This window comes from Cololabis saira, chromosome 4 (genome assembly GCF_033807715.1).
Source record: "Cololabis saira isolate AMF1-May2022 chromosome 4, fColSai1.1, whole genome shotgun sequence".
Classification (NCBI taxonomy): Eukaryota; Metazoa; Chordata; class Actinopteri; order Beloniformes; family Belonidae; genus Cololabis; species Cololabis saira.
Window position 1 is genome coordinate 1,477,094 of NC_084590.1, and position 25,033 is coordinate 1,502,126.

The following is a 25,033-nucleotide window of genomic DNA, read 5'->3' on the forward strand; positions in this document are numbered from 1 at the left end:
AAATTTTTTGCTTCTAAATTCAGATAAAACCGAGGTTATCATTTTTGGTCCAAAGCATCGTAGGAAGGGATTAGATGGTGTTGCGATGGCTTCCAGTGCAACTGTGAGAAACCTTGGGGTTGTTTTCAATCAGGATTTGACTTTAAAACCATTTTTCCATCTCCATAATATCACAAAGATTAGGAAAATCCTCTCGCAGAGTGATGTGGAAAAACTAGTTCATGCCTTTGTATCTTCTAGACTAGATTACTGTAATTTGTTATTAGCAGGACGTCCAAGTAATTTGCTGAATAGGCTCCAGCTGATCCAAAATGCGGCAGCACGAGTGCTGACAGGAATCAGCAGGAGAGACCACGTCTCTCCAGTGTTAGCGTCGCTCCATTGGCTACCTGTAAAACTCAGAATCCAATTCAACATTATTTCATTATATTAGCTCCGCGATATTTGCAAGACCTGATAGTGCCTTATGTTCCTGGCAGAGCTCTCCGTTCTCGGAGTGCAGGTTTACTCGTAGTTCCTAGAGTATCTAAATGTAGATTTGGAGGGCGGGTGTTCTGCTATCAGGCACCATTACTATGGAACCAACTTCCAATCTGGGTTAAGGAGGCTGACACCACCTCCACCTTTAAAACTAAACTTAAAACCTTTCTGTTTAGTAAAGCCTATAGTTAGTGTTTAGTAAACCTCTAGTTAGTGTTAGTAAACCTCTAGTTAGTGTTAGTAAACCTCTAGTTAGTGTTAGTAAACCTCTATTAGTTAGTGTTAGTAAACCTGTAGTTAGTGTAAGTAAACTTTAGTTAGTGTTAGTAAACCTTTAGTTAGTGTTAGTAAACCTGTCAGTAGTCATAGCTGCAGCTATAGAACTAGACTATAATAGTTAGTCTCAAACAGCTTCGTGTTAGATATGCTGCTATAGGCTTATGCTGCAGGGGGTCCGACATGATCCACTGGGCGGTGCCTCTCACCCTTCTTCCCTTCTCCTCTTCCATTTTTTATTTATTATAAGCATTTCATAGCCATCATTTTTGTCCAGCTTCAGGAGCTGTGTGCTGACCTGCAGCCCCCCCTCTGATCATCCCACTGCTTGTTTCCACCTGTCTGTGTGCATGTCTGCTATATGTTTGCTGACTTTCTGGCCCAAGAAAGTCAGTTCTGGTTCAAGAAGAAAAACTAAGGGATGATGAGATCCCACTCCCACTAGGGGAGTTTTTACCTGCCATTGTTTATGTAATAATTGCTCGGGGGGTTTATGTTTATGTTTATGTTCATGTTCTGGATCTCTGGAAAGCGTCTACAGACAACATCTGTTGTATTAGACGCTATATAAATAAAATTGAATTGAATTGAATGACATCAGTGTGCAAAGGTGAGGCAGCATGGTGGAATACACTCTTGTTAACTGTTCTTGACACTGAAAAGACACCAGACGACTCTAAGCTGGAGTGCTGCGTGAATACAATGGTGTTCAGTCTGTGTGCATTTTCAAAGGGGAACAGCGGCCTCTAAATGAGAACAATGCAAATTTAACATGAATGCCTGGTTACAAGTGCTTGTGACTGTCAGTCTTCTGCACAATACTAGATGGGTTATGGCTAAGTAGTGAATCATTTACTTACATAAAGATTCATCGTTACAATCAACGACACAAAGAATACACTGGCCATGGTTACATGATGTTTTTTAATTCGGAATTAATTCTTCTGAATTAAATAATTCCGAATTAAACTATTTTACTTAGAGTTTACGTGGCAATACTAATTCCGAATTGAGGTTTACATGTAAAACACGTTTGATTGGCTTTATCCAATTCCGCTTAAAAGGAGACCTATTATGGCATCTATTACCTATTTTAAACAGGCCTTGAATGTCTTAAAAACAAGCTTTTGATTGTTTTTGCTAAATAAATTAGAAATTCAACCTCTGGGCCATGTCTTTATCTTCCCAGTCTCTAACCTCATTATCTATGAGGGATTCTGAGTGGGCGGGGCTATGATAATGAGGCTCTGTGCTGATTGGCTGCCTGAATGACGCCATACACCGCTACGAAAAAATGTTGGAAGCTCCGACCGGCGGAGTTAGTTGTGGCGTGGTTTCACGCATCGGAGGCCAAACTATGTAAATCACTCCCGTCGTTCCGTAACGACAGGATCAGAATCTTATTGGCTCGTAGATCCACATCACACTGGACGGCTCATCCAGGCGGCTGTACAGACACTGCAGAATCTGGTTGCTTTCCTCCTTCTCTGAGTTGGCAGGCTGAGGGGAGACCACTTTATATATGTTAAAGCAAGAGAAAACCTGTTTTTCACAATAGGTCCACTTTAAGGTCTGGGGGTTGGGAAGGTTCTGATTGGATAGGGGGGCGGACCGAAAGTTAAACTACCGGAAGAACAACAAACTTAGTCGCTACAACTTTGAAAAGCTCACAATTTGTACGTTTCCTGTTTCCATCTGTTCTTTTAATTATTTTTTATTTATTAAATAAATGGTCTCTGCTCTTGACCAGCGTTTACTGCGTTCTGCCATCTTGAAACTTTGTTTGGAAAACAAGTCCAGTGGAATATAAGCGTCATGGAGACAGACGGGCGAGGGAACGAGCAGAAAGAAAGACCAGAATTCATTTAAAGAGGAATGAGTGGATACATGATCGTGAAATTATTCTATTCAGATTTAAAATCAGAATAAACCAGCCACTTACTTCAGAATTACGTTTAATTCAATTCAATTCAATTTTATTTATATAGCGTCTAATACAACAGAGTTGTCTCTAGACGCTTTACAGAGACCCATACCCAGAACATGACCCCCGAGCAGTTATTACATAAACAATGGCAGGTAAAAACTCCCCTAGTGGGAGAAAAACCTTGAGCCAAACAGTGGCAAGAAAAACTCCCCTTTAGGAGGGAAGAAACCTTGAGCAGGACCAGGCTCATCAGGGGGGACCCTCCTGCCGAGGGCCAGACTGGTGGGTCAGGGACGGCAACAGCACAGCAGGCAGGTGGAAGCAGCCACGGGATGACCAGGGGTGGGGACCGCAGGCAGGTGGAAGCAGCAACGGGATGACCGGGGGTGGGGACCGCAGGCCAGCACGCAGCTCCCGCAGCTCCCGAAGCTCCGGCCCAATCAGCAAGTCCCAGGTTGGGGTGCAGGGTCGGGGAAAGACTTGTGCTCCGTAATGCAAGCTACAAGCCACCCACGACCACCTGCAGGTTCCGGTGTCCGGCAAAGGATGCTGCAACATGGAGAAAAGTCCGGAATGGCCATTTTCATTCGGAATTAGGTGTTTATATGGTCATTTTTAATAATTTTAAATCGGATTTAATTTTAATCCTGAATTAAAGAGGAATTAAACTTCCCATGTAAACGCACCCACTGTTGACTTCCATGTTAACGTCATCAGTGGCACAGATGTGGAGAATGAAAATGCAGAGTACAAGTATTTGGACACCATCTAGGATGAAAAATTGACTTCTGGTGATAACACTGATCTTCACAGGCTGTTTTACTTGTGTCAGTTGATGGGTATCATGTTAACGACCACTTCTTAAATTATTTTAGTTGATTTTTAACTTTTGCAATGATTCGCTGATTTGGTCATTTCAGCACAACAAACTAAAACATGTTTGAAAAAAATGGTTCTTCTCTGTCAGAAAACACAGGCACTAAAGTCGGCAACATTGAGCACATACGTATGAGATGTATGAGATCAGCCCTTTAGAGGGCAGAGTTCATTTTCACAGACATTAATCATCCACAACAGTCAACGTTATGCCTCCTAAACCTCACACAGGAGATATACTTTTCTTAAACCAGCCATATAATGGAAATTTGTTCCATCAGCTGTCGGTTGCTTAAACCATAGGTCAGCATGCATATGTATAAATTATAGATTTCATGAGACTATATTAAAGATTTACTTATGTATATTATGTTGTTGGGAATCTGTTTTTATGTCCCTGCTTATCATTTAATGGTTTTATGTGATTGAGAGTATATTTCTGCTGACTACTGTTATGAACTCAAAACGTCCCTAGGGGACTTTAAAGATTAACTAATCCAATCCAAGTAAAGGTTAAAAGGGTGACATGCTGTATTAAAAATGTAGATTGTTTATCATTTGTATATAAGAGCAGAAAGTATCGATTCAAATTAGTTAACGGTTGGCAATTATGTTGAACAAATATGACAACAATCATTAAAGTATCCACTTTTAATCCAATAATTTTCTCTAAAAACATTAAGGCCAAACTAACCCACCTTAGTCTCATCTACCTATAGCATATTGTTCTAGTAGTCTTAGGGTTTGTTCAGATGCAGTTTTGCAAACCTCAATCGTGCTTCCATGTTCCTTTTACACAAAACAGGCTTTCTACTGGCATCCTTTCTGCCAAGAGCACCAAATACCTTGGTGCTTAAATCATAGTCTCAACTTGTTAAGTCTCTTCCTAATATGCGGTCATAATACTGTCACAGACCTTTAACACATTCAGTGAGCCCTGTTGGGACTGACCGTGGGTATATTTGCTGGGGAAATTGGCAGTTGTCTTTAATATTGTTCACTTGTGAATACTGCTCCGTTATATGGTCTGCAGCAGCAAAGAAAGAAATACATAAATTGCAACTGGTTGAAAACAGAGCGGCTAGACTGGCACTTCACTGCTCAACACGTTCAAATATACAGTAGCTGATCTGCTCCCGACTTTCCTGCTTCACAGTTGAAGTTAAACTAATAGGCTAGTGACAATGCCCCAAAAAATTTGACATACCCCTACCCGGGGTAGAACAAAACCTAACAATGTTTTTCCTCATCTCTAAGGTGTCCCATATATGAAATGGATTCTTAGGTTCAAATATTTTACTGCAAACATTGTTAAATTGATACATATTGTTATGCACCCCAAACCTAAAAAAGAACCAAAATACAGCCTGGCCGTATGGGAGTTAAGATATATAAACTCATGTAGATTAATAACAGAAGCTCTGACAGCTTTGAAACTTGACATAATTGTGGTCAGGAAGTTGCTTTACCTATTAGAAAAACCTGGATGTGAATATCTTGATGTATGTTACATATAAAGACCTTTTAACACTTGCCTAAAATAAGCAGACATGCGAAAAAAGAATATCTATGCAGAATGTTCTCATTTACATTATAGTTGCCTGACCAGGAATTGTCATAGAAACACATATCATGGCTTGTTGTAAAGATGGGGTTGTGCTGAATCCAGTGATACCCAATATGTTAAGATACCATGCATAGGCAGTGTGCTACATCAATCAATGTATGAGGTGTCCCAAATTAAAGAAAATGAAAGATTGACATAATCAAGCCTCCACAGCTGACCAATTCAATATTGCTGCAAACTAAGCAGGTAACTTGCAGATATATATGATGCATTAAATTCATTATACACTCTTATGACACCTTTTATCCATACTTGAGATAACACTTTAATTATGGATACATGTACTGTCATATATAATGGCTTGTTGGAATCTGTGGTTATGCTGAATCCAGCAATACCAAATATGTAAATAGCATGCATAATCATCAATCACTAAATATAAAACTGTCCCAAATAAAGGAATATGCTTTGCAATATATATGCATTGCTATGCAATGCAACATATTCTGTACTGTACTGTACTATACTGTACTGTGTGACATCACCGGGGGATGGGTCTAGCTAATGCTTACGGCTCAGCAATAACACACACAGGAGACAAGGTGACAGGATTGCAGTTTGGCCTTAATGATCATTTTAATAAAACTATAACTAAACTTCACACAGTACAAATAAAATTACCCTCTCAAATTAAACAAATGTTCATCAAACAAAACACTCTGAGGAGGAATGAGCCCTCTCCTCACGCTGAACTCCCCAGCTCTTTGGCTGGTGTTTTTCATGGGCTGCTTTTGGTAGCCATCACTGTCACTCATCCACATTATCATCAGTGACAAAGTGGGTCATATTTGGGCAGTCTTGGAAAGAGCAAGAGCAAAACTCAGTGCAAGTCAAGCCCACTGAAAAACACTGGCATTTGTTGGTATTATTGCAGTTTCCATCTTTACAGTACAGGTGGTTGATGTCTCAAACCTCTTTAGGTGCTGGTGCATTCTGGCACATGACAGGTTCAATGGACCCATCTTGTCTGAGCCTCCATCCTCTACCAACTGTGTTCCAGAGAAGAGGCTTGGCCAGGTGGCTGTTACGCCACACTGCTGTTTGATATAAGGCTCTTAATACGTGTTGCAGGAAGGCATCTTCTGTTGGGGGTAGATTTGCTGCTGAAGAATCGGTGGTAGATGCCAGTATGTACCTCACCTCATCTAGGTTGGTGCAAGGACGGCCATTCTCCTTTTTCTTTTGGCCATACAGGAGGAGGGCATACTTTCTTGCCGCAGGCAAAGCTTCCTCTAGGCTTCCAGACAGTCCAAACTTGGCCATTTCCTTTAATTCAGTCAGATGGGTCTTCAGTCTTGTGAAGGCAGTGGTCTTCCCAATTCTGTACAAGCTGCTTGTGGTATCACAACCTGTGAGGGCGTGGCATGCTGGTAAAAACTCACAAAGAGCTGCTCCAAGACTCTGAGCGATTGAACAAACTGGGACAAATCTTTCCTTTAGACCATATCCAGAGTGCATGAACATTTCTGAGGATCCAAACATCCCTTTGCTTGAATAGTACACAAGCAAAACCAGTACATCTGTATCATCACATTTGACAATGAGACGAGATTGTGACTTTGCAAGGTGTATTGCATGTAACACCAGTCTTGTGTCAGCCTCGTCCTGGTCACTGTAAAGATCTGTCAAGCAGTCAACACCTGATTTGCTAACCCTCTTGACCTCCTCACCATTTTCAAAGCCACCTACCAATATGACTGTGTTCTCTGAAAAGATTCCCTGTGGCCCAGTACTAGTGATGTAATTGCTGACAAAGCTAAATAGAGCAGCCTTGTTCCCACTGATCCTCAGGTATTTCTTGTAGTTTGGAGCCATACCATCGATGAGATATATTGGTAGGTGGCTTTGAAAATGGTGAGGAGGTCAAGAGGGTTAGCAAATCAGGTGTTGACTGCTTGACAGATCTTTACAGTGACCAGGACGAGGCTGACACAAGACTGGTGTTACATGCAATACACCTTGCAAAGTCACAATCTCGTCTCATTGTCAAATGTGATGATACAGATGTACTGGTTTTGCTTGTGTACTATTCAAGCAAAGGGATGTTTGGATCCTCAGAAATGTTCATGCACTCTGGATATGGTCTAAAGGAAAGATTTGTCCCAGTTTGTTCAATCGCTCAGAGTCTTGGAGCAGCTCTTTGTGAGTTTTTACCAGCATGCCACGCCCTCACAGGTTGTGATACCACAAGCAGCTTGTACAGAATTGGGAAGACCACTGCCTTCACAAGACTGAAGACCCATCTGACTGAATTAAAGGAAATGGCCAAGTTTGGACTGTCTGGAAGCCTAGAGGAAGCTTTGCCTGCGGCAAGAAAGTATGCCCTCCTCCTGTATGGCCAAAAGAAAAAGGAGAATGGCCGTCCTTGCACCAACCTAGATGAGGTGAGGTACATACTGGCATCTACCACCGATTCTTCAGCAGCAAATCTACCCCCAACAGAAGATGCCTTCCTGCAACACGTATTAAGAGCCTTATATCAAACAGCAGTGTGGCGTAACAGCCACCTGGCCAAGCCTCTTCTCTGGAACACAGTTGGTAGAGGATGGAGGCTCAGACAAGATGGGTCCATTGAACCTGTCATGTGCCAGAATGCACCAGCACCTAAAGAGGTTTGAGACATCAACCACCTGTACTGTAAAGATGGAAACTGCAATAATACCAACAAATGCCAGTGTCTTTCAGTGGGCTTGACTTGCACTGAGTTTTGCTCTTGCTCTTTCCAAGACTGCCCAAATATGACCCACTTTGTCACTGATGATAATGTGGATGAGTGACAGTGATGGCTACCAAAAGCAGCCCATGAAAAACACCAGCCAAAGAGCTGGGGAGTTCAGCGTGAGGAGAGGGCTCATTCCTCCTCAGAGTGTTTTGTTTGATGAACATTTGTTTAATTTGAGAGGGTAATTTTATTTGTACTGTGTGAAGTTTAGTTATAGTTTTATTAAAATGATCATTAAGGCCAAACTGCAATCCTGTCACCTTGTCTCCTGTGTGTGTTATTGCTGAGCCGTAAGCATTAGCTAGACCCATCCCCCGGTGATGTCACACAGTACAGTATAGTACAGTACAGTACAGAATATGTTGCATTGCATAGCAATGCATATATATTGCAAAGCATATTCCTTTATTTGGGACAGTTTTATATTTAGTGATTGATGATTATGCATGCTATTTACATATTTGGTATTGCTGGATTCAGCATAACCACAGATTCCAACAAGCCATTATATATGACAGTACATGTATCCATAATTAAAGTGTTATCTCAAGTATGGATAAAAGGTGTCATAAGAGTGTATAATGAATTTAATGCATCATATATATCTGCAAGTTACCTGCTTAGTTTGCAGCAATATTGAATTGGTCAGCTGTGGAGGCTTGATTATGTCAATCTTTCATTTTCTTTAATTTGGGACACCTCATACATTGATTGATGTAGCACACTGCCTATGCATGGTATCTTAACATATTGGGTATCACTGGATTCAGCACAACCCCATCTTTACAACAAGCCATGATATGTGTTTCTATGACAATTCCTGGCCAGGCAACTATAATGTAAATGAGAACATTCTGCATAGATATTCTTTTTTCGCATGTCTGCTTATTTTAGGCAAGTGTTAAAAGGTCTTTATATGTAACATACATCAAGATATTCACATCCAGGTTTTTCTAATAGGTAAAGCAACTTCCTGACCACAATTATGTCAAGTTTCAAAGCTGTCAGAGCTTCTGTTATTAATCTACATGAGTTTATATATCTTAACTCCCATACGGCCAGGCTGTATTTTGGTTCTTTTTTAGGTTTGGGGTGCATAACAATATGTATCAATTTAACAATGTTTGCAGTAAAATATTTGAACCTAAGAATCCATTTCATATATGGGACACCTTAGAGATGAGGAAAAACATTGTTAGGTTTTGTTCTACCCCGGGTAGGGGTATCTCGAAAACTAAAGCCCTTTTTGACAGTTTGTCACTAGCCTATAAGCTCCAACATCCTGATGTTTTTTAGAAACATCATATTCAATCAGACACCTCGCTATTTTTTCAACCAATTAGTTGGTTGAACATAGAGACAGACATAACCATTACACCAGAAATGCCTGATACCTCCAACTCTGAGAACTAATCTACTCAAACACTCAGTTATCTGTCGTTCAATAATGTCCTGGAACTCTTTACCTCCTCACATATCTGGCTCACAAAAAAAACTAACTTTTAAAAAATGACTTAAGGCAGACCTAATGCTGCAGACCATATTTTTATGATATGATCATATCAGATCATGATCATATTTTTTTTTTTTATTATTTTTCCGACGAAAAGGGGGCCTTTTTGCCCCCCTAAACGCGCCCCAAAAGTCACCAAACTTTGCACGCAAGCCAGGCCTGGCTAAAAATTTGATATTTAATGATTTGCATTAATGGTCGTGGCCTAATGGCTCAACAGCGCCCCCTAGAAAACTTTGTGCCTCAAGCCCCACAATACGGTTTGACGTACTTGGACGAAAATCGGTACACACCTGTATCATGTCGCAACTTAAAGAAAAGTCTCTTGGCGACATGGCCGAAACCGAACAGGAAGTCAGCCATTTTGAATTAATCGTGTCACTTTGGCGCAATTTATGCCATTCCTTCGGCAGTTAATACGGCCGGAACCGTAACGTGCCCCCAAGTGTGTTATACATCAAAATGTGCGTCTCCATCCTGCGACAACACGCATTACTTTTCTCTTTCAAAAGCGTTACCGTGGCGACGCTAGACGCCAAAAAGCGCGCCCACCCTTCATCTGGTTGGTTCAGACAGAAAAAACTTTGCGCCTCAAGCCCCATAATACGGTTTGACGTACATGAACGAAAATCGGTACACACCTGTATCATGTCACAACTTAAAGAAAAGTCTCTTGGCGCCATGGCCGAAACCGAACAGGAAGTCGGCCATTTTGAACATTCTGAATTAAATCGCGTAATTTTGGAGCAATATGAGCCATTCCTTCGAGAATTAATACGGCCCGAACCGTAACGTGCACCCAGGTGTGTTATACATCAAAATGTGCGTCTCCCTCCTGCGACTACACGCATTACTTTTCTCTTTCAAAAGTGTTACCGTGGCGACGCTAGACGCCAAAAAGCGTGGTCCCCTTCATCTGATTGGTCCATATTTGATAGTTCCCCAAAAGTCACCAAATTTTGCATGCAAGGCAGACCTGGCGATAAATTTGATATTTCATGGTTTGTATTAATGGGCGTGGCCTAACGGCTCAACAGCGCCCCCTAGAATACTTTTCTCTGCCATAAGTTTTGAATGGTTTGACATAAAGAGTTGTGGGTGGTGTCATGGGACTAGGTATTGAGTCCTTGACCATAATTGGTGAAAATTAGCCCCGTCCCTTCTTCTGATTGGTTGTCCCGATTTTCTGCTATAACTTTTGAATGGTTTGACATAGAGAGTCGTGGGTGGTGTCATCAGATTCTGTATGGAGTCCTTGACCTTCATTGGCCTGAATTAGCCCCTTCTTCTGATTGGTTGTCCCGATTTTCTGCTATAACTTTTGAATGGTTTGACATAGAGAGTCGTGGGTGGTGTCATCAGATTCTTTATGGAGTCCTTGACCTTCATTGGCCTGAATTAGCCCCGCCCCTTCTTCTGATTGGTTGTCCCTTTTTTCTGCTATATCTTTTGAATGGTTTGACATAGGAAGTCGTGGGTGGTGTCATTTCTGATATGCTTATGGGGGGCGGTGGCCGTGAGTGCGAGGGCCCGTTCATCGCTGCTTGCAGCTTTAATTGTTGTTGTTATTTTTATTATAAGTGTAGTTATGCTTATGTCTTAGATGTTATCATCTACGTAATATTTGATGTACTTTATGGACCCCAGGAAGATTAGTGGTGGCTAAGGGGGCAGCCAATGGGGATCCATCCGATAAACAAACAATAAACTTGTTCTTACGGTAGAACAATAAAAATCAAAATAGTCGAGATTGGTTTCTAGACTGATGTGTAGGAGCTACGGTTTCTCTAAAACCAGCATGGAAGCATTAAGGGGATATTAAGTATTGGTCACGTGATTCTCACATGGCTTATTGTTATGTAGTGAAAAATGAAATTGAAAAAGTATTCTGTTATTCTCCTGAGGATTTTTTTTTTCAAAATTTTTCCAATTCACTACAACTGGATTATCTTTTTTAAGTTCTGATACCCCGACAAAACAAAAAAATCCACTTCATGACATTTTGTACTTGACTGTATTTCATGGCTTGTAACTAGTAAAGTGGTGCCGCAGTAGCGGATTCTCCGACTCCAGCCGGTGCTGTTTCTATCTCCCAGTACCTGTTTAAAGCAGAGCAAACCATGTCCATGTCTAGCAACAACAAACGCTGCTGCGCATCAAATTAAAAATCAAATCACACCCGGATGGGCTCACTTTCTGTCAGAGACGTGGCGGGGTGGTGGCCTGTGTGGTTAGATCTTTACAGATTGCTGCAAAAACATGTTCAGCTCAGCGATGGAGTGTCTTATTAATTGCTAAATATTTCTTGTGATTGTGCTTAAGTTCTATACTGTGACATGTGGACACACATGAACTTTATCCTGCAATGTTACTTGTTTAATGTGTTCTTGTGTGTTTGCACCTTGGTCCTACTACTACCACCCCCACCACCACCACCATCACCATCACCACTACTACTACTAGTCATTTAGCAGATGCTTTTATCCAAAGCGACTTACATCCTGTTCCTGGGGAAATGTTGTTTTGTTTCACTGGTATTTGGTTTAAACAACCATTAAAATGAGATGAATGAAAATGAAAAAGAGATAAATGTTAAAGTGAATTCGTATTTCTTGGCTCATCATTCTTCCTGAGGCCTGCAAAAGACTTATTTACATCTACAGGTACTTTATTTTGGTGAGTCAATCATGCATATCTGCCAAAAGTTACTTGATGTGTTTATTTACACAAACATACGTAAACGCTTGGTGGCAATAAGATTCCAGACCTAAAAATGCAGAGATACTTTTAAAGTGATATTGGCCAGCCCTGTCACAATTTTAAATAACAGTAATGTAATCAAACAACACAAATGGGAAAAATATTGGTTGAATCTTTGCCTAGTCATCACTGGACAGTCAGATGATGAAAAGGTGAACTATGAAAATGTAAAAAAAAAAAAACTGACTGACAATCAGACGGACAGCAGTCCAGAATATATGATTAGATTTTTATGTATAGAATTGGAGGTAAATATATAAACCAGTGTATATATAGCATATCTACTCTTATATAGTTATTCAAGTATATTGTTATACCATTGCTGTCTATTGTTCTCTATTATATTGTAGTATTATGGTAAAGTAATGATAATGTAATACTATGCCTTATAATTACTTCTATTATTACATAGATACATAGTAGCACAACTAAATGCTGGGCGTTTGTTTTGTTTTTTTTTGCCCTGATTTGCTTTTGACTATATTTAGATACAGGACTGTCTCAGAAAATTAGAATATTGTGATTTTCTGTAATGCAATTACAAAAATAATGTCATACATTCTGGATTCATTACAAATCAACTGAAATATTGCAAGCATTTTATTATTTTAATATTGCTGATCATGGCTTACAGCTTAAGAAAACTCAAATATCCTATCTCAAAAAATTAGAATATTCTGGGAATCTTAATCTTAAACTGTAAACCATAATCAGCATTATTAAAATAATAAAAGGCTTGCTATATTTCAGTTGATTTGTAATGAATCCAGAATGTATGACATTTTTGTTTTTTTAATTGCATTACAGAAAATAAAGAACTTTATCACAATATTATAGTTTTCTGAGACAGTCCTGTATATACATATAATTGAGTATTATATCACTGTATTGAACAGTTATTGAAACTCGTCTTGTTATATGTAAGAATGTAAGATGTAGAATGGATGTAAGATTCAGGGATAGGACTTGATAAGTGTTTACTTCATTCCTACTCCGTCACCAGCTTGTTGGTGGATCTGTGAACTATTATTTTTTTTGTGGGGGGGGGGGTGTCTCACTGTTGTCTTCGCCGTCTCAGGGTGAGATAAACTGCAGGGGAAGACGAGATGAGCAACACTGGATAACTGGTGAAGTGCAATAAGTTAAGTGGTTGTAATAATGTTCCACCTTGTGACAAGCTACTGATGAACTGAGCCAGATCTGGTCTCCGTGCCAACAACCCGTCTGCAGCCTTGGCAGAGGCTCCTCTCGGCCCAGGGCCCCCCGGCAACCGCCCCTAGCAACAGTGACCCTCTCCTTGAGAACAACAGGCTCAGCATCCAAAAGACATTGAGAGCTGAGTGATGTTAAGCTCTGTGTGCCATAAATGTGTAGAGCTTTGCAGAGGAAAATAATTCAGATATAACTGTGTTTGTGTGTGTGTGTGTGTGTGTGTGTGTGTGTGTGTGTGTGTGTGTGTGTGTGTGTGTGTGTGTGTGTGTGTGTGTGTGTGTGTGTTTTAGTGTCTGTAATGCCTGATATAAACCTGATAGATAGCCGCTGGAGTAATGACAAGGTGTAATGGGTATGGAAGGTAAAAAAAAAAAAAAAAAAAGAGATGGAGAATGTGTGTTTATCTGATAAATCCTAAAGGATTGGGTTGAGGGGGAGGCAGCGGAGATCTGTGTGTGTATCTCTATAAACCTGATAGAGCGATTGCTTGGCAGAGGGTGCGGGCTCTTGTAAAGCAGAGGGGATGAGGTTTTAGTTGCTATAGTAATGACAGGGCAGTATAGAGAGTGTCAGACCTGGTGGAAGATGAGAGCCTGGCTGATGTATCCCCAGCTGGAGGTGGGGCTCAGGTAGTGGATCAGCAGCAGCAGCAGCAGCATGAAGGCGATGCTGGCCGACGCGTAGATGGCGTTGATCAGGAACATCATGATGGCACAGCCGATGATGCCCAGGACGCACGTGTGCCAGGTGAAGTACCGGAAGGTGGGCCTGAGGGGAAAACACCAGGGTTGGAGAAGTTCATGTTGCAGAGAAGTTGCAGGAAAACAATGGAAGATGTGAACTTAAAATCTTACTGCTGGTCTACAAAGCACTGAATGGTCTTGGACCAAAATCCATGCTGGATCTGTTAGTTCCCTATAAACTTGTGCTTTTTATTATTTTACCTCTGTTCTTATCATTTTATTTCATTTTATTTGTTATTTAAGCGCACTCTTAAATTCAATACTTTTTGAAAACCGTGCAAAGTTATGGATAAGCCCTGAATGCAGGCATTGTGAAGTAGAATTGTCAAATTGGTTTAATTCACTGCACGAATCGGCACAGATTACTTTGTAATACTGTATTTGACCCGGTCTTTGTACGTTTTGACCGTATAGAAACATAATTGTTGCCATTGTAAGAATGTGTACCTGCTGTACTCTACTGCTTTTTAGTTTTTAACAACTTGTGTTTTCTATTATTTTACCTCTTTTCTTATCATTTTATTTCATTTTATTTTTTATTTAGATTTTAAATGTGTCTGGCTGCTTTTAATGTTGATGTAAAGCACTTTGAATTACCTTGTGTTGAATTGTGCTGTACAAATAAACCTTAAAAAAGAAAAGAAATGCCAACCTCTGATATTTCAGATTTAATATATTCATTCTACCATAATCCCAGTGCATAAACTCAGTATTAATATCCCAGAGGATATTTGTGTCTTTTGTGCCTTAATTAGTTTTAGTGTTTCTCATGTGCACACTAATTTGCTATTAGTTAATAACTTTCATTCTCTGTACGTGTTTTTCAAGCAGGAGCACAAGAGAAAAACTTTCAGAACCTCAGAATACTGGAGACAAAAACTGCACTTTAAAAATGTCTCTTTAAATCACTGGTTAATCCAGAGGTTTCTGTTTAATTGAATCATATGAATTTTATTAGTACAGCGCCAAATTGTACCAGTTCTTGGCCTCTCAGATTTTCCCATCATTATTAAGAAAAGGTTTCAAATTTGATCTAAACAGAACGTGTTTGTGTGTTTTAGACTGAATATCTTTCCATCCATGAATTTAAATTTACCTATTTTAAACATGTTAGAGGTGGGAAAATAATAAAAAATTGATGGAAACTGAAAATCAGAACCGATAATCAGCATATTAATTATTGACCATGTCAAATATTTCTGTATCTTTCATTTATTCTGTTAGCTTCCCCGTTGTGTGCGCTGGGTGCTGCAACTTACCTTAAAAACATAATACTGCATGTGTAGACATTTAACCTGAACACACAAACAACTGAACAACTTCAACAGCTTCACCACAGAAAATGCAATGTGGGTCTTTCAGAAGATGACACAAAATAAGAAATATGAACTGGAAATACTGCAGAAAAAGTTTCAGGGGGCGTGTCTGGCGATTTCCCGCTAGTACCGATTCAGCCCGGCTGTATCTGACATCACACTCCAGGCCACCGATTGGTCGGGGGGGGGTTGGAGTCAGACGTCTGAGTCAGGAGGAGTGCGTTTACATGGGAAGTTTAATTCCTCTTTAATTCAGAATTAAAATTAAATCTGATTTAAAATGAGTAAAAATGACCATGTAAACACCTAATTCAGAATGAAAATGGCCATTCTGAATTAAACTTAATTCCGAAGTAAGTGGCTGGTTTATTTCGATTTAAATCCGAATAGAATAATTCCAGATCATGTATACACTCATTCCTCTTTAAATTAATTCCGGTCTTTCTTTCTGCTCGTTCCCTCGCCCGTCTGTCTCCATGATCTTATATTCCACTGGGCTGGTTTTCCAAACAAAGTTTCAAGATGCAGCAGCAGTAAACGCTGGTCAAGAGCAGAGACCATTTATCTAATAAATAACTTGGAGGACCTGGAAATAATTAAAAGAACATGAACACGCTTGTGAGCTTTTCAAAGTTGTAGCGGCTAAGTTAGTTTTTCTTCCTGTAGTTTAACTTCCGGTCCCCCCCCTATCCAATCAGAACCTTCCCAACCCCCAGACCTGGAGAGGAATTGGAGAAAGACCATCAAACATGTTTTCCATGTAAACCTCAATTCAGAATTACTATTTCCATGTAAACTCCAAGGAAAATTGTTTGATTCAGAATTATTTAATTCAGAATAATTAATTCCGAATTAAAAAACATCATGTAACCTTGACCAATGTGACATCAGCAAAAGATCAGCTCTGACGGATTCTGGTTCATTTTATTCAACCAGCAACGGCAGCAAAAGTCTGTTTCTGATCCAACTCTGAGGGTCAGATGTTCATAAACCTGGTGCTGAGGAGAGAATTAAAAAGATCTAGACGGAGATAAGGAACGACCAGATCTACCAGGAACTCTGTCTCTTCATAGCTGCTCACGGCTCCAGCTGACTTTTCAGCAGCAGCAGAGACAAACTAACAACATTTTAAAAGCGTCGCAGCTTGAATCTTCTCTCACTCTCATTTTTTAACCTGATATCAAAAACAAGCCACAGACCCAGCAGCACCTCTATCATCTCCTCCAGGTTCTACATCTTTAGTGTTGTCTTTACTGTTGGCTGAGTAGGTGCTAGTAGGTGCTAGTGCCGTAATAAGGGCACTAGACTAGATTTCAATTGTTTGAAATATTTAATAACTGGAAATTAAAGTTCAATAATAATAATAATAATAATAATTAATAATTAGAGTTCAATAAACAAGTAATGTTTCCCTTCACTTATTTAACCAAAAAAGAACATTCATTAGAAACATATCCCGGTTGTTTTAGTGGAGCATATTTACAGCAACAGTCTTGTCACTGATCTAGGAGGGGATAAAAAACAAAAAAAACTATAAAACAATAAACCCCAATGAAAAAAATACATTTAAATCATCACTCAGAGTAAATCGTCATCACTCATTAGCAGTGTTGGGACTAACGCGTTATTTAGTAACGCGTTATAGTAACGCCGTTAGTTTTGCGGTAACTAATACTCTAACGCCTTACTTCTTAAATTCAGTAACGCAGTTACCGTTACCAAAGGTGCGTTACTCCGTTATTTCTGGCTACAGTGAAGCCTTTTTTCTCCGCACGCAGAGACCAGAGGAAATGTAGTGTGGATGTGTGTGCGTTCAAAAACATGACGGTCATGGCGAGACCACAGTGAAGTTAGTTTTACGTTGGATATTGGACAGAAATGCCCCCAGAGCGAACGTCTGTCGAATATCCAACATAAAACTAACTTCACCGCGGTCATGGAGAGCCGAGAGACGGCCAGTTTCGCAACGTGGAGATATTGTCATTACAGTAATCCCTGGTTTTTCGCAGCGGTTTCGTTCCAAAAAGAACCCGTGGTAAGTGAAATTCTTTTTACAATTAAAAAGGCTTCAAATTGTGGAGATCAGCACCGCCTCGCACGTATTCCACTGCTCTTCTGATGCTGCTGCATCCCGACTCTGTAGCGTCTTTTTCTCCTAAAGCCATCGGTGCAGGGGTGTTTTTTCCAGAGAAGAAAATAGTTATGGGTCATTTTGTCGCTGTTTTTTCTTCTGGGCAAAAAGATTCTTCTAAACCGACATGCCACCATGGATTATATCTGAGACTGTAATGACTGATTCATCAAAGGTTCTTGAGCTGCTGCTGAAGCTCATTGGCCGTTCTCAGCTTGTTGCTAAGCAACCAACGTTATTGACACAGGAAGTGAAGAAGCGGGGAGACTGATTAGCCAATCAGAATGCAGAACATGATGCACAATGCAAATCCATACAGTACCTGCTGAAATGAAGGCTAGAGGGCATTAATGGGAGAATTTAAAATAATGTCTTTATTTAAAGTAACTAAATAGTTACTTTTCATAGTAACTCATTACTTTTTGGTCTAAACAACTGAGTTACTTTTTTAATAAAGTAACTAGTAACGGTAACTAGTTACTATTTTTCAGTAACTAGCACAACACTGGTCATTAGATGGAATTAGACAATTTGTGAAATGGTCTAAATTGGTTAGAGAATGCTTTTGGTAGTTTTAACCTGGAAACTCATGTTTCTGATGGGATGCAGAATGCACAACATTTCAGCTTTTGACTGGAACCATAAACGTTTTAAAATGAAACTTTGTAATCATCACATAACTCAGCAATGTAATTTCAACTATTATTATTCTGACATATTTTCTAAAAGGTAAGATTATTCAAAATGATCTGTGTGTGTGTGATGATAAAGCATAATCATGTTTTTTCGGGCACTAAGACACACAGACACAAACACACACCTCCAGAATAATCTCCTACTGCATGACTGGTTTTGATGCATAGCAGCATCGAAACAAATGTGGAGTTAATGAAGAGACCGATCAGTTAAAACAAACACTGCACAGATAATAAGCGACCGCAGCTTACTCTTGCAGCCTCTCAGTGTTTATGGACGGCCTTCACAGAGTTTACAAATGAGTGAATTAGCTCAATTCAGTGCACTTAGAGTTCACCACATGCATGCGTGTCGGTGTGTGCCAGTTTTTAAATGGAAGTGAGTAGGATATCCACGGCGTTGAGAGTTACACACTCCATTAAAGTGCTCACATTTTGGGGGGGGATTGTGTGATTGACCCCATTTCCCAGAAATACCTGAAACTGTGCAGATAAACAACCATTAAACCATCCCAGCTGTAATTACAGAGTATAACTCTAATGACGGGCCGGGTTCTGCACAGATCAGCACACAGTTTTAGATTTAAGAGGAAATAAAAGCAACAAATTGTAAGCAAACAGCAGTGGCAATGTGTCGCTGCATGTGGAGAACGGTACGAGTGAGACCACCCAGATGAGCAATTAAAGAGCAGCAACACGGATGGAAATGGACTAAAACACGTAGCACACGAGGTGGAGAACAAAAGGGAAACATGTGCAGCTCTACAAGTACAGTGAAACAGCCAAAATATTCTATTAGTGTCAAAGACTTAGGTAAAAGCTTAATCTTGTAGTTATTTCCGAGGCTGAGACAATAAATTATTATCAGCACCATCATCTTTCACTTTAGTCTAAATAATGGCTGGGGCAGCAATATTGGTCAACAGTTCACTGTACGCTGATAAAATATCAATAATGACTACTACTGATTTTGGAGCTCACATGAGGGCAGAGACATTTCATTGATTAATCATGCACATCTGTGTTCATGAGCTCAAAACTCTGGTCATTTTTTCCAATAACTTGATTTATGATCTAAAACTCTAAAGTTGACATTTCCATTAGACTCGGCTTTGTTTTCTGTTTAATACACACCAGTGACTACTAAAAGGTTAAATTAGACGTCACTGGCTTTTAGCAATCAGATGCTATTATTTGATCCATATCAGGAAAAAAAATGTTATCTCAATTCCATTTTATTTTTCTTCAGCATCCTTTGCTATGATACTATACTGGCAAGGTTGCTTAAAATGAGTTGGTTGCATAGTCATCCACTAACACGGGATTTCTGACCAACAATTGGATGAAATGAACGGACACTGACCACGTTTACATGCAGTCAAAATTGGGGTTATTGCTAATATTCCGGTTACTGAAACATTGGGAATATTCCGTTTACATGGTAATTAATCATTCAGGATATCTGGATCAAACCAGCGACGCGCGGAGAACATCATGACACAATTCCCGTCATTTCCACTTCTTCTTCCTGTATCCAAATTCAAAACAACAACAATAACAGCAGCACGGCGGAAAATCAACAGCCCAGTAGAAGTGGTTTTGTTTCTTTTCCAGCGTCTTCCAGCGGAGCTTGATCTGGTCTGGCGTTCCTACAAATGCTGCTTCATGCAGCTTTTCTCTCACCTTCTTGTAAATCTTCTATCCCGGTACTTTCTACCGTCTACAAATGCAGAAATGTTCATATCCTTTATTACATTTATGAAGTGATTAGTCTCCTCCTGGTCTTGGTTTCTCCGTGTTTAGAAGAACTTCCTGGACTCAAAAGACCAGGATTCTTTGAGAAAAGAACATGTGCAGAAAACAGATTCCTGTTCCGTTTGATGGGGATATTCCGTTTGGTGTTTACATGACCCAATATTCAGGTTTTAAAAGGAGGAACCCAGGGGTCATATTGGGGTTTTTAAAAACCGGAATATGAGCAAATTCCGGTTATTCAAAGGGGTTATTGGTGTTTACATGGCCGTGCGCAACCGGGTTATTGCTAATATTCCAGTTAGAAAAGGGTTATTGATGCATGGAAACACAGAGTCAGTGTAGAAGCTCTTTCAGTCACAGAGAAAGGTTTCCCCAATGGGTTTACCAACACTCAAGACTGTTGAGTAAAAGCTTCTCCTTGGGACTGGAATAATAAAACACATGGACTTTCTATGTTCAGTCATATCCAAACTGGTTAGCCAAACATCCAAATGTTTCAGCCCCATCCTTGTTTGTTCCCACTGTTAAACAGTACATGGGTAGCTTCAAACTTTTCTTTTATTTCCCTATGTCATGATCACTTAGCACAAGTGTTGCCCACAATTTTCAAATCTGATCCTTTGCTTCATCTCATCAGAGAGTGGGGAGTAATTACAGTAAAAGCTTGCCCACCCGGTCAGCCCTCCCCCCGAGTCGCTTCTGTCTCTACAGCTCCTCTATCAACGGCAGCAGCTCTTACAGTCACTTTCCTTCCCCAGTCCTCGTTACTCGGTGGCAACTGATGTCATTTTGCTGACACAGCAAAACCACGAGACAAAAAAGGAAAAAAAAGATACATGGAGCCAATCAAGTACTTAGAAACATTAGGTGAAAGGAAAGGAATGCAATGAAAATATGGAGGAGACACTGCCTCCAGCCAAATGACACGTCATAACTGAGAAGAAGTGGGGACAGAAACTTGACCCCCCCTCTCTCCCCCCCTCTCTCCTACCGCTTGATAGGAATTGCCAAGAGATGACGCAATATATATAAGGGAGAGGTCGATCAGAATATGATGTATTAAGTCAGGCAGCAAACAACACTGGAGTACAAGTAAACTGGACTGCACTCAAGAAAGCTCACATAAATTACTTTTGGATCATCTTGGTAAATATCAATCTTAAAGATTCAAAATGGAACTGACTGAGGAACATGAACCGTACAGGACTGTCTCAGGAAATTAAAATATTGTGATGAAGTCCTTTATTTTCTGTAATGCAATTACAAAAACAGAAATGTCATACATTCTGGATTCATTACAAATGAACTGAAATATTGCAAGCCTTTTATTATTTTAATATTGCTGATCATGGTTTACAGCTTAAGAAAACTCAAATATCCTATCTCAAAAAATTAGAATATTCTGGGAATCTTAAAGCAGCACTATGCAACTTTTCCAGCTTAATCTAATATTTCATCATCGTGATGGTAGATCAACTTCCAACAGGTTTAATGAACCTCTGTCATGGTCTGAGGGGTCTGTATCGCCTTCACTGGCACTATGTAACTTTGAGGAGCATGGTAGTAACCCTGCCACACTAAAAAACTACACATTTTTATGGCTTTGACTGCTTTACGGCATACGTCACTTCCCCCTCCTTCCCCATTCGTAGTGGAGACGAAGAGCTCAGGAGAAACTGGTAACCCGTTGCTGTGTTGTAGCTGCAGCAGCTCCACACAACAGACGTGGGGAAAAGATCGCTAATGGTTTAACTTTTCACTGGTTTCCTACTCGGAGGCAGAACCACGGAGGCCGAGTATCTGAGATAACAGAGAGTTGTCGGCTCGGCGCGGCTGTAACGACCAAACATAACCTTCCACAGTAAACAACAAACACTCACAAACCGGGGTCGGATCATTCACACAGGTTTTATTCCCCACTTCTCCAGCTAAACACAGTTGCTGGCCAGCTCTCTGCGGTGCCATTAACCCCAATCTGCAGATAAAACTAGTTTGTTGAGGAAAAGATATTAACTATTTGTAGCTGCAGAGGAAAAAAATAATCTCACGAGGAAAACAAAAATATTGCTCACGCCTCGGAGCCTCTTCAGCATAATATAGCAGTCAAAAAAAAGAAAAGAGAAGTGAGTAATACAAAACATGTACTGTATGTTGTACTATTATACTAATTTATTGAAACACATGGCGAGTCAAACATTTACCAAAGCAGCTGCCAAACACTCCTAAACAAGGTAGCCTAAGACGTGGGTTGTGCAGAACTGCGGCAGTAAATCCTTTCTAAAGAGTGGAGCTCCGACGAGGAGCTCCATTCTTTAGTAGGGATTTCATATGGATCAAACCGTTAATAATCATTATTTTCTCCATATACCACTCCCTGGCTTCCTTGTTTAAGGTATCCCGATAAATTCCAGTTCCTTTCCAGCAGTTTAACATCTTTTTTTTGCGTTCCGTCTGTTCACTTGGTGAAACAGAAAAGTAGTTTTGAAAGTCCGTCCCGTCTTCTCTCAAAACAAATGCAGCGACGGGGACAGGAGTTTTCCGGCAGTACGCGCTGGTGCTCATGGGAAACGTAGTGTTCTTTCTGGTAAAGCACTATCGCTTTTGTCCAAAAGATGCCGCCAAACTCAACAAATGCTGAAAGTTACATGGTGCTGCTTTAATATTAAACTGTAAGCCATAATCAGCTATATTAAAATAATAAAAGGCTTGCAATATTTCAGTTGATTTGTAATGAATCCAGAATGTATGACATTTTAGTTTTTTTTTAATTGCATTACAAAAAATAAAGAACTTTATCACAATATTATAATTTTCTGAGACAGTCCTGTATATACACAGTCCTCCATGACCCTGGTTAAATGTACAGTGTTTCCAAAGAATACTTTTGCTTTAAGGTAGTTTTGTCAAAATGTAAGACTAAAAATGATTCTGAATTAAACAATCAATGCAAACATAATATTTAAGATTAGATATTAACATAAGCTGCTTCCACACTAGATGATTTCCTACGGAAGAGTATTAAGGCCATGCAGGAGAAAAAATATTTGAGGGGAAGATTTTTTTTATTGTGCACTTCAAGAAAAAAAGTCGAGAATAATATTGAAATACAATTTCGAGAAAAAAGTCGAAATGTCAAGAGATTAATGTTGAAATACAATTTCAAGAATAAAGTCGAAATTTCGTGGATAAAGTTGAAATTTCGAGAATAAAGTTGAAATTGTACTTCAACATTATTCTCAACATTTCAACTTTTTTTTCGACATTTCAACATTTTTCTCGAAGTGCATAATGAAAAAAAAATCTTAGCAGAGATTTCAAACCTTTCTTTTCAAACAGCTTACATACTTTTTTTTATACCTCAAACCATTTCCAGATAAAACACTCTTCATAACTCTTGTGTCTTTGTTGATGAAACATGGTTTAGAGATAGATAGCAGGTTGTGTCGTCTGAACAAGCCAGCAATCTGGCGATGATGAAAGTCACGTAGTCTGAACAGTATTAGATGCTTCGCATTCTGTCACACATTTTTCCCACAGTTCTGCGGCCAAATAGATTGAGAGAGAAGACATGCTCTAGGCATGGAGGAGCTGGAAATGTGGACATCTTTAAACGTAAACTAAAAACTCATCTCTTTGGTCTGGCTTTTATGTAGCATCACATTTTATAGTTTTATTCTGATTAACATTTTTTAGAGGTATTTGTTTTATTTATTGATCTATTTCTTGTAATGTTGTTATTATTGTTATATTTTATTGTTGTGGACTGATTATTTTTAGCCTTAATTCTTGAAACTTTATCATTATTTCATCTTAATTAACTATATTGTAACTATCATTGTCAGTGTACATTGGTATCCTAGTTTTAATTTTATTTTTATTATGCTTATTTTTCAGTCAAAATGTTAAGCACTTTGTATTTCATGTACTTGGATGAAAGGTGCTATATAAATAAAATTTGATTGATTGATAGGCATCCCTTGTTAAAATTCGCACTAATGCAGCCTCTCTCCATTGCTTTGTCATGAAGATAAACATTTTAGATTTTAATTGAGGTAAGGAGAGTCTGAGATGTAGCTGTTGTTTTTTTTTTGTCACCTCTCTTCAGTATTGCTGAGTCTGACCTTGGGTTAATGTGCTAGGAAACTAATCTAGAATGGTGCACTCCAAATTGCTTAGAAATGGCTTTATAATCCTCAGAATGCCTAAGTGGATGTCTGCTGTGCAGCTGACGTCCCCGACCCCCGAATCTGACCTTCGGCAGGAGGGTCCCCCTTATGATCCAGGTCCTGGTCCAGGTTTCTACCCCCTTATGATCCAGGTCCTGGTCCAGGTTTCTACCCCCTTATGATCCAGGTCCTGGTCCAGGTTTCTCCTTATGATCCAGGTCCTGGTCCAGGTTTCTACCCCCTTATGATCCTGGTCCTGGTCCAGGTTTCTTCCCTCCTAAAGGGGAGTTTTTCTTGCCCCTGTTTGGCTTAAGGCTTTTCTCCCACTAGGGGAGTTTTTACCTGCCATTGTTTATGTAATAATTGCTCGGGGGTTTATGTTCCTTTGTTGTGTTAGACGCTATACAAATAAAATTGAATTGAACGAATGACAGTGAACAACTCGCTATTCAAGATCAATACTGATGCCTATCCTCCTTGGCAATGTTTCATTGCTATTTAGAGCCCGAGCACTTACAGTGCGAAGGCCCTATTGAATCTGTAGGAATTTTAGTTTTTTTTTCCTTTTTCTTCTGACCAAAGGAGGGTCTTTTTTCCCCCTAAACGTGCCCCAAAAGTCACCAAATTTTGCACGCAAGCCAGGCCTGGAGAAAAATGTGATATTTAATGGTTTGCATTAATGGGCGTGGCCTAATGGCTCAACAGCGCCCCCTAGAAAACTTTGTGCCTCAAGCCCCACAATACGGTTTGACATACATGCACGGAAATCGGTACACACCTGTATCATGTCGCAACTTAAAGAAAAGTCTCTTGGCGCCATGGCCGAAACCGAAC

At 39.8% G+C, this 25,033-nt stretch overlaps 1 protein-coding gene across 1 annotated transcript in view; it reads right to left on the reverse strand.

Annotated features, from left to right (window-relative positions):
• The window catches only part of zgc:153039 (uncharacterized protein LOC767698 homolog), a 155,004-nt gene that overhangs the window by 9,204 nt on the left and 120,767 nt on the right, over nucleotides 1-25,033 (reverse strand). Inside the window, exon 10 of the mRNA XM_061718648.1 lies at nucleotides 13,969-14,161. Coding sequence (XP_061574632.1) covers nucleotides 13,969-14,161 — 193 coding nt within the window. The remainder of the gene's footprint in view (nucleotides 1-13,968; nucleotides 14,162-25,033) is intronic.